This window comes from Notothenia coriiceps, unplaced genomic scaffold (genome assembly GCF_000735185.1).
Source record: "Notothenia coriiceps isolate Sejong01 unplaced genomic scaffold, NC01 NC01_scaffold00033779, whole genome shotgun sequence".
NCBI lineage: Eukaryota > Metazoa > Chordata > Actinopteri > Perciformes > Nototheniidae > Notothenia > Notothenia coriiceps.
In genome coordinates this window covers 34,480-45,230 of record NW_011366480.1, presented here as the reverse complement: position 1 = coordinate 45,230, position 10,751 = coordinate 34,480, and the positions used below count along the sequence as shown (strand labels likewise).

The window sequence follows — 10,751 nt, the reverse complement described above, 5'->3', positions numbered from 1 at the left end:
CCCCCCCCCCCCTGCCACAACCCTCCTCTCAGCTGACACACTCTCACTGCAAACTTTTATTTGTAATATTGAAATGGTTTTATATTTGGGTCCTCTCATTGCCTCCTCTGGTGCTTTGGGGCTGCTTCAGGTTGCTCGTATGGATCTTTGCAATGCTCTGTAACACTTTAGAAAAGGGGTGCAAAATAACAAAGTAATGCCTGGTTTTATTTGAGGTCCCCTGTTGTAAAGGTTTACCATCCAATCAAAAGCACATTTGAACCCTCTGCAGTATTTGGGTAAGATGTTCACTGTGTAAGGCAGAAATAAGAAAAATATTGTAATCAACCGAAATCTTACTGCAAATATACTTCTATGACTTTTCACAGCTGTCAGAAGCTCAGTTTATATTTCTGGTTTAAGGTGTGAATAACTTTAAACATGGCTTTTGGCAACTGTCACCTTTGAAAGCCTCTTGTGTTGGGGTTTTATTTGTATCTTAGTAATGTGCTGTGCTCTGCAGGTCTGTTGGGTCTGAATTTTCCGTTTGTCTCTTCCTGCAGGTGATGAGCTGGCAAAACCCAGAGTGCCAACACCATACGAGTAAGTATGAATGTGTCCATGACTGCCACCATTTTTAACATGTTAACACTATCTTGTTTTGTATGGAAGGAAATCGTGCCGCTTTCTGCTGTAAATGTTTCTCATTTGAACTTGACCCTCTCCCCCTGCAGACTCACCAACAACGACCTTCTGTCTCTGGACCCGTTCGGCCCGAGCCTTGCAGCAGGCTCCTCCTCCTCTGTTTCTTCATCAACAGGTAATCCCTCAAGCCTCATTCTTTCTTCACTGCTGTGCACATTACTTACAGGTTACTGCAATTCCTTTTTCATTTGTACTTCTTGACATTTCCGTCCCGGTTCGTTTGGCCACACCCCAAAGTGTAGCTAAACTGACTCGCATTGTTTGAATGAAGAATCAATCATAATAGCAACAGCGACCTGACTTCATACTGTACACAGTGTAACACGTTTTTGAACATGGGGATAGGAGATAGTTGTCTTGATGAGAAGTTGAATGTGTGCAGCCCTTCTTCCAAAATGTCCTTGTAGCTTCTTCTTCTTCTTGTTCCAACAATGATATGACATGTTCTGACACGATGCAGTAAACCCTAAACAGTGAGGCTGATATCAATCAAATAAGATCTCGCTGGATACATGCGTTCTTCATTTCCTGTATTATAATATACTGTAATTACAGAAGGTAAGTACATTGAATATCAGATACAAATCAGAGCATATCAAAGTGGGTTTGATTTTATAAAAATCTCAAGATTGATAACTTTAAGTAGCAACCTTCTTTATGTTTTGTTTTTAATAAGTCAAATCCATAAACCAGAGAAAAAGAAAAATTCATTGAGTGTTTTTTTGTTCTGTTAATGTGAGCTTGGGGGATATTTCCCCTCATATGGTACAAATAAGATGAATTGCTTAATTTGATGTTTATGTTTTGAAATGTCAGAAATGATGTTTTCTACTCTGCAAACTGACAGCTTCTAAAAAGTCTCTAAAATGATCACTTTAAGTATGCTACAAGCATTCTGGCTTTTACTCCCACGTTTGAGCCAGTGATCGTGTCCTTTTTGCTGTTTTTGTAGTCTCCCCTTTCCTCTTGTTCTTCTTAGGACCTCAGTAGATGACTTTCCTCTCAGGGCAGTCCCAGTTAGAGGAACTAACCCCTGAGGTCAACAGCATATTCAGCCTTAGAGAATTAAAATCGCTGCTATCACAGTTTTTACTTTTACAATCCTTTTCAAATCTTGTGCTCCTCCTGTTTCCTATACATCTTCCTGAAGTCTCTACAGTCATATTGCGCTCTAAGTGTTTGTTTGACTTTGAAGTGTTGATAGAGTGATTCTCATGGCTTTCCATGCATGACACCAGTGTTTAAACAGAGTGACATTAGCGCTGACCCATTGCCTAGGCTAAGCGTAATCCACAGTTAATTGGCACCTAGTTGAGGTCAGGGGGTCGGCTATAAAGCCCCCTGACACGTATGTTGTCAAACATTGTCTCGTTACTGTCAAAGGTCTCGGCTTAAAAGTCAAAAGAGCATCGCAGAGTGCCCTGATTAAGGTACTGTGATGGGAATTAAGGCCCTGCTCACAGCCTGTTAAATCTCTCTGTGTACAGTGCAGCAGCATTAGCACACATGACACTATACATAAGTCTGTGCTCACTGAATCAAGCCGCATGTACAGGATTTGTTTTCATATATTGTATTTATTGCTTTGTTCTGTACATTTTCATTTGTTTTACATATTGTTTTATTCCTTTGCTTTTTGTTTTCTTCAAACATTTTTGTCTGAGTTTAAAAAATATGTTTGTTCCTTGTTTGTTTTATTCATTTGAACTTTTCTTGTTAGACCTTGCCTCTATCTTCCTTTCAATCCCTCCATCTCCATCTTTTCTGATGAATGATTCAGAGGTCTTTCTGCCAGAGGCATCAGGTAAAGAGTGTGTGCCCCGTTTATCAGACCGTCAAACGTATCAACTACCGTTCTGCTGCATGGTACTTATGTCAGATTTCTGTTGAAATGCATGTGGACAGGTATGACATATACTCTAATAATCAGGATGTGTGTCAAAAATCAGGGTCATCGCTTTGCTCATTTATTCCTGATAAGAGGAAACATTTTCCATTCAAATATGCGTCATATTTCCTCAAGACTAAGGATACTCAGAGTTTTGCCTGTGCTTTAAACTTGCAGTGTGCTAAAATAGGTACACAAGATCTATGATTCCCTTTTTGAGTTAAAAGAAAATGTAGTATTGTAGACAGCGAGGTAACAGCCACTTACTAAAGATTAAATAATGTGTATATCGGTTTGTTTCTGTTAAAGTAACCCCTACTGCGTGTGAGACGATTAAAGTGGATAAACAATATGTTTTAAACACCTAGAAAAGACTTAAAGACTACTTTAATACAGTGCCACAGAGGTGCTTCATATTTTGTTCACCCTGGGATGTTAAAGAATAGCAATAAAAAAGGGGAAATACTGGCATAGTTCTCCAAATGACTCACTATACTACTCAAATATGTGAGTTGTATAAGGTTTGGCAATCAGTAATACAATATGTTGTTACAAGCAACATTGAGACAACCCGAGCCAAATCATCTCCCATTGCATACAAATAAAAGACCTGCAGAACTATCTATTTGTATTTGTCAACAACATTGAACTGCATCAACACAGAAGCAAACCAATCCCAAATGAAAACTAGAAGGGCACTCAAGCATCATCTCGTATTGTTAACTAATGTGAAAAGTATTGTTAAACATGTAACTCCATGTCTGATTGTTACCTGTCTACACTTTGCTTTATCATGTTTATCGCTCTATCACTCACGCGCCCCCCCCAGCTGAGGCGGTGACACAACGGGAGCGCTCCCCCCCTCTGGCAGAGAGCCAGCAATCCAAAGAAGTGTCCTCTTTCTCCTCGTCCACTTCCTCTCCCTGGGACTCCCCAGAAAACCCTTTCCAAGTCCTCAAGCCCGTGCCAGCGAGGGCCCAGAGCGCCCCCATCACCCTGCCCACGGAGCCCATCGACCCCATCAGAAGCCCCTCAGCTGCCAGCCCCCCAAAGAGCGGCAACGCCTTCTCTTCCGTCAGCTGGTCCCAGAGCCAGTGGATCGCCTTCAGTGATAACTTAGCTCCAGCGCGCCATCAGGGGTTCAGTGTGAAGGAGCTCCAGGGGCCCCACACCGGCCCCCCCCGGTCCACCCGCTGCCTCTCTGACGACTCTGCCGACGCATACTGCAAAACGTCCGGCAGCAGAGAAGACCCCCGCTTTACTGACGTCTTCTCTGGGATTACAGAGAGGGCGATGGCAGCAGCTCAAACAGGCAACATATTGAATGGTAACATTATAACTGATGCTAAGGTTGTGATGTGGCAATGCCTGAAGTTTGGAGTTTTATTTCTATTTGTGTTCCGTTTCTTTATGTTCTCATGGGTTTTATTGTGAAGAATGTATTTTTTGCAGTGTTTTCATTTTTGTTTCAAGGAAAACGCTTGTCTAACTCCCTGCCTGCTTTGCAACATGTTTGTATTTGAGTTTTTTTTTGTGAAGTTAATTTGGGAATGTGTTTTTCTTGTGAGGTAATGATTTTCATGTTTTGCAATTATGTTTTTTATACTTCATGCATGAGGTTTTTGCATCTACTTGAATTCATTTCAGTGTTTTTACCCTATTTGTATGCTGTTTTCCGCCACCAACCAGTAAAACCTCCATGTGTTTCTGTGTGTAGTGCCTTTACCAAATCGACCAACCACCCCCCTCACAGCTGGAGCCCTGGTGCCCCCACCCCGACCCTCTTCCAGGCCCAAACTCCCCACAGGGAAACTCACAGGAATCAATGAGATTGTGAGTCACTACAGGAACACAATACTGATTGCTATAAAAATAACATTCTGACATTGTAATAACATCCTATTTATGACTCCCTTCACTCAGGTACGGCCGTTCAGCCCACCCAAGACCTCCAATGCCAGCCCCCCTCCCGCTGCGCCCCTTGCCCGGGCGGAGAGCTCCTCCTCTTTGTCCTCGAATGCCTCACTCAGTGCCGGCAACACCCCCACTGTTGGTAAGCCCCCTCTAGACAGAGAGAATCTCCATTTTCTTCTGCTTTTCAACTCTTCACCAAGTTTCCACCCACCTTTTGTCCCTGCATAAGATCAGCTTTTCCTCCTTGCTCCCTTGACTCCTCTCCTCACAGGAGCTGAGCCCCCCTCTGCTCCCCCCCTCTCCTCCCCAGAGCAAGAGCTGCTCTTCCTCTCTCCTTTCTTTCCTCTAAGCCAAAGTGAGTCCGCCTTTCCAAACTGCCTTCAGAGATACTCCTTTCAATGAGGTCATGCCCTGTACTCTGTACATGTCACCTGTCACTCTCACACATCACACTGCTTAGCATTATCATGTTTGTGCTCTCTGGGTTTTTCTTTTATCTCATTCTTTCTTTTTGTATCGCTTTAATTTGGCGTAAAGAGGATGATTCGTTCATAGCCAAGCTGCCTACCTTTGAGAAGCGGTGTGAAACACCAGCAGGTATGGTTGAGATCATGCAAGAGGACCCTCCTCTGTATTTAACTCAAACTAACCCCAGTCTGTTCGACTGGATGGACTGCTTTGCAGTGATGCATTTCTTTGTCCTGTGTGCTCTCACACATTCAGATCATTCCTCACATTTGTCCTACCGTCAACTGCATCAACTCCTAACATTATACAAATGTTGTTGTTAGAATAACGACGTAATGAATGATTTGACTGGTAAATATTTTGTTGACTTAACTTTGAATATGCTGCCTGAAGCAATCTACTGTATGTATAACTAATATAATTAATTTGAAGTATAGAATCTGGAGCATGATCTACTCAAAAAAAGTTTTTTTCATTATGAAAATTAACAGAATGTACTGCTTTGAAATGTATGAATGACTGAATTGCAGTAATACTTCTATATTATATAATGCATCTTTGCATGGTCAAGCCTTCTGATGTGAGCTCTGGTGTGAAAGTCCGATCAGGCCTCTCACTCTGCGCCTTTCTCTTTCTCAGGAACGTCTCGCGGCCCCAGCCCTGTGACCCTGGCGTCCCAAGATGCTTTGCCCATTGCCGTGGCCTTCACAGAATCGGTTAATGCTTACTTCAAAGGCGCTGATCCCACTAAGTGAGTCTCACATGACCTCCTGCTGCTCAAAGGCCCAAACATGGACCTGCACGCATACGCATTTGTGTCCATATTTGAACTGAAACTTCACCACGAATGACGTTATGAGTTAAACGGTGTCATTCTGCATGATGTGCACTGCACTCAGAGCCTTTGGTTTTGTGTGTGCACCTCCCTCTCGCCCTGCATGTGTGGATTTTTTTGCGTGAGTCTGACACCATTCTTTCAGAGTGGATAACCTACATGGGGCAGATTATAGTCCGGGGCAGAGAAAACATACAGCCGTTTATTGGTTAACTGCTGTTAAATTGCAGCTGTGCAAAAGGCTTATTTTTGCAGGGCTTAGTAAATGGAACGTTTCATAAGCAATGCAGCAGAGACACGGTGCGAGGTTCAGACACGCTGTGGACAGTTACCACCGCAGACTCTCATCTCAACTGAAAGGAGAAGCTGGATTTATATTACTGTAGAAGCACGCAGATGTGCGTGAAGAAAGGTGGAAATGGAGATGTGTTGCATCTAAAGCCAATGTGTTTCATGTTTACTCTAAAAAGGGCCTTGTTTACTGTATATCTTTGTATACAAAGCAGATTAGTAGGCTTAAGTACAATATATAATCACAACAAATATGTCCTATTACTGTAAGCTTTGTTCTCAGTAAGAGTAGTGATTAACTCTCGTGTTCATAATGGATTTTCTAAGAATAAAATCCAAACAGGCTCTCATTCCAGCTTCTTAAATGTGTTCATTTTATACTAATCTCTCATTGCTTTTTAAATAAAATAGTATATATGGGTTTTGGACTGATGTACAGACAAAATGTAGAGAAGGCAGCTTTATTTATAGAGCCTCATGTAATTACAAAGAAACCCAATGTGCTATGTATTCAAAAGAAAAGAAAGAAAAACATCTAGCATTATGCAACACAGCGGTATAGAAAAAATATAACAAAAATAGATACTATTTATATATTTACTCCTTATTCCGGGGACATTTGAAAAGGAAAATAAGAGCCAAAAGCACATCAAACAATCAAAATAAATACCATATACAGTTATACACACAGTCCATACACATCCATATATGCTCCTCAAAGGCCTGAGCTTCTCTTTAAATCAACATACAGTTTTTCTAGATGCAGAAAAGCATTTCAGAAGGCCGTTCCACAGAAAATAAAAGCACCTTTACAAGCTCCTGATGTTATTCTGGTTAAAACCAAATTGAAATCTGATGAAAAAAGAGGTCTGATGGGGTCATTGATTCAAAAGAGGGGCTCTGAGAAAACCCTTTTCTGACATTCATAATTCACGTTAACTTGTCTGCGTTCCACAGGTGCATTGTGAAGATCACAGGAGACATGACCTTGTCGTTCCCCATGGGCATCATCAAGGTGTTCACCTCCAACCCCTCCCCCGCCGTGCTCACCTTCAAACTGAAGAACACCAGCAGGCTGGAGCAGATCCTCCCCAACCAACAGCTGCTGTACAGGTGAGCTGTCCACAGGAGTGTGTAAAACATGTTTAAGAAGTCTGAAGAACGAAATGAAAACCTGTCAGAGTGGTGGTTAAGTGAAAGAGGGATTTGGACGCGAGAGCAGAGGAAGTGTAGTCTGCGTCAGTAAGAGGAAATTCAATTAGTAATCTGACATAAACCTCATCATTAGGCTGTCAGGGAAGCATTTTCCCAGCAGCGGCCTCTCATCAGCCCACGTCTCTTCTGAAATACTTCACACGCTGAAATGGCAAACTTCATATAACAGCTGCTTAATCCAACATATATGAATCTACCTCTCACCTCTTGTGTCTGTCAGATGTGTATTTTACCTCACATGCAGTGCAAGATTCAAAAGTCCACAATTTGTTTTGTTTCTATTTTAAAACTACAACTTTTTTAAACTAATTGAATGTGACGAGTTCACAACGGTTCATAAAAAGTTTAGATAAAGTGCATGTTTTCTAGTGCAGTGCATGGTGGGAATGAAACGGAATTCATGATTTAGCAGCTGGTTAGATACAACAGGGTCATTTTTTCCAAGCTATTGGAGCTTAGCACACAAAGCCAAAAAGAGTGATGAATAATTGAGCCTCTGATTATTCAGAGAGTGTGAGTGTGTGCACATATCTTTCTGATTGTTTATCTTTTTATCTAGTGATCCTTCCCAAAGTGACTCAAATTCCAAGGACTTCTGGTTCAACATGCAAGCGCTGACGTCCTACCTCAGAAAAGCCTCAGATCAGAATCCTACAGCTTCCTATTACAACGTGGACATCCTAAAATACCAGGTGAGTCCGCCAAAGGCCAAACCATAACATAAACCGGATCAAATAACTATATTTAAGAATTAAAAATATGTTTCCTCAAGTGTTTGACAAGAAAAAAGCTAAAGAAATGATCCTGGTGAGGTACAGCCAGTGCAGTGTCCTTTTTATTTTAAATAATAAAAGGTAATAACAATGGTATCAGAGTATTTGATTACTGCTGTGTGTCAGAGGTCTAAAGGATCCTCCAGCCATTAACATGACCTTTTCTCATAATATTAGTTTGAACCTTTGTCTCTGCTCCTGCCTCACAATCTTCCTGAGCCAGTTAGGAATGTAATTAATGTGTGGTCCCTAACTTTGTAATTGAATTAACTGCTCTAACATCATGTTATAGTCTGGTTCAGACCTCAGATATATACTATAAGCCTACTGTGGTCCTACACTGGTGGAGGCTCACACGTGAATGCCCACACTGGATGACATCATCTTTTAAACAAACCCTAAAAGTCTTGTTTTACAGCTTCAAACCAGCGTATTTACATGATGACATTAGTTTATATTGCATGTCCCTGTGCATAAAAAAGTTATTGTTAAAGATCTACCTATAAAATCCAACTATACATAAAAACGTTGAATAAATCTTGATAAAAATACTCAAAAACCCATGTTGATATAAATCATTTTCAACAGTGTAAACAGATTAATTTGTTTTCCTACCTAAGACTTGAGATCACATAGTGTATACTTTTTTTTAGCTTGTATTCTGAACTTCAAAAACTTAAAACAACTAAATCTGTGTGTCAGATCTGCAATATTAAAATAATAGTTTTTTAACACTTTCATTTTTTGAGAGTTTTCATTATAAAGAAATATCATACAGAATGTCATTGTCAAATACATAGCCTACAGTAGATGCAACAGTGCACATTTCAACTAGACTGAAGCAGATTAATTACACCCCCACCCCAGCATGAAAGAAAATAACTGAATGCAAAATGAAAGTAGGTGATACATATAGAACATTTTGAAAAAGAAATAAGAAAACAGAGTAAATGGGATAAGTATACAAGTTTTCATAACGGACACAAAAACAAAATATATACAAAACATACAATATTGCTATTGAAATTGTGGTAGACCAGATTTCAGCAGCACACAATCATCTTCAAAATGTTAAATCCAGCTTGCGAAAATAATACTTTTTGATTCAGTTTTTGATTTTAAACATAGTCTCATTTCATTACTCTAATTTAGTGACCACCAACTGGCGGCCCGCGGGCCACATCCAGCCCGCCAGACATTCTCATCCGGCCCGCCAGACATTCTCATCCGGCCCGCGCGACTTAGGTGACAGTGGCGTTGGCGGAGTGGTTACTGCGTTCGCCCCCCGCCCATTTTTTTTTTACAACGTCTCGTGAGTAAGGTGCAGTACCAGAGTCCAACAGAGAGGCAGCAGCTGCGGGACAGTAGACTGCCTACTGCGAAACCTTCCCTGCCTTGAAGAAGAAGTGATCCTTCGTTGTGAACAGTCTTCTTTGTGCGCTCCACAGCAGCAGCCCTGCTGCGACAGAGTCCAACAGAGAGGCAGAAGGGGCGGGAGAGTAGCCTAGAAGCAGGGTTGGGTTGTAACGGAATATATGCAACGGCGTTACGTAATCAGAATACAAAAATCAAGTAGGCTAACTGTATTCAGCTGGCGTTACATTTGAAAAACGAGTAATCTGATTACAGTTACTTTCGTAAACCTGAAGTGAATACATTTTGGAATACTTATTGGAGTTATTGGTGGAAAAGTTTCCTCACAAAATGTATATTCATACCGGCAGAACTGTGTGCACACTGCACAGCGCTGCAGCATGTCTGTGAGCGAGAGAGAGATGCAGCATGTCTGTGAGGCCCCGCCCCCGCACGGAGATGAGAGAGAGAGATCTCTTTTAAAATATATTGAAAGTTAGAAACGGAGATGGTTAGATAAAATGTGCAAGATAATGTTTATGTAGCATTGACGACTATATAAAAATCGCTGGCCCGCGATAGTGTCTATTGGATACATTTTGGCCCTTGGACAAATGTAGTTGGTGATCCCTGCTGTAGGCCTATAGGTGTCAAACTGTGATCACCAGTTCAATAAATTTGAGAAATTCGACTTGGTTTCTATACTTATTTGAACATGTATTTATTTATTTCCAAAAGTTATTTTAAAAAATCGTTTTTAAAAAAAAAATTGAATTTTTTTTTTTACCCAATCTTTTTTTTATAGGATATGTACATTTCGGTTAACCGGTTAACCATTTTTTGGGGGTTCAAATATTCAAATATACATTTGCTTTGAAATTCCCATCCCTAGCTGTAATGCTAACTAACGTGCTAGATCTGCTCCTCAACATCGATGGTTCCATCATCTCCCCATCCCCTCAGGTCCGCAACCTTGGTGTTGTCTTGGATTCAACCCTCTCATTTCAAAACCACATCAAATCCATTTCAAAATCAGCCTTCTTCCACCGCAGAAATATTTCAAGACTCCGGCCATCACCTTCCGACTCTGTTGCTGAGAAGCTCATTCATTGTTTCATTACCTCACGCCTGGACTATTGTAACGGACTCCTGTCCGGGGTTCCCAGCAAAACCCTGAACAGGCTCCAGTACAGAACTCAGCTGCCAGGGTTCTCACACGCACCAAGCCCTGGCAGCACATCACCCCCTATTCAACCTCCACTGGCTCCCGGCAGACTCCTCTCCCGTACCTACCTAAACATCCACTCCTCCTCAATCAAAACATCACTCG

At 41.3% G+C, this 10,751-nt stretch overlaps 1 protein-coding gene across 1 annotated transcript in view; it reads left to right on the top strand.

Annotated features, from left to right (window-relative positions):
* The window catches only part of fcho2 (FCH and mu domain containing endocytic adaptor 2), a gene marked incomplete at its 5' end in the record, with an annotated part of 44,412 nt that overhangs the window by 22,237 nt on the left and 11,424 nt on the right, over window positions 1-10,751 (top strand). The window contains 8 exons of the mRNA XM_010790133.1: window positions 543-582; window positions 714-799; window positions 4,290-4,405; window positions 4,496-4,625; window positions 5,024-5,083; window positions 5,594-5,705; window positions 7,038-7,193; window positions 7,855-8,002. Of these exons, the coding sequence (XP_010788435.1) occupies window positions 543-582; window positions 714-799; window positions 4,290-4,405; window positions 4,496-4,625; window positions 5,024-5,083; window positions 5,594-5,705; window positions 7,038-7,193; window positions 7,855-8,002 (848 nt within the window). The remainder of the gene's footprint in view (window positions 1-542; window positions 583-713; window positions 800-4,289; window positions 4,406-4,495; window positions 4,626-5,023; window positions 5,084-5,593; window positions 5,706-7,037; window positions 7,194-7,854; window positions 8,003-10,751) is intronic.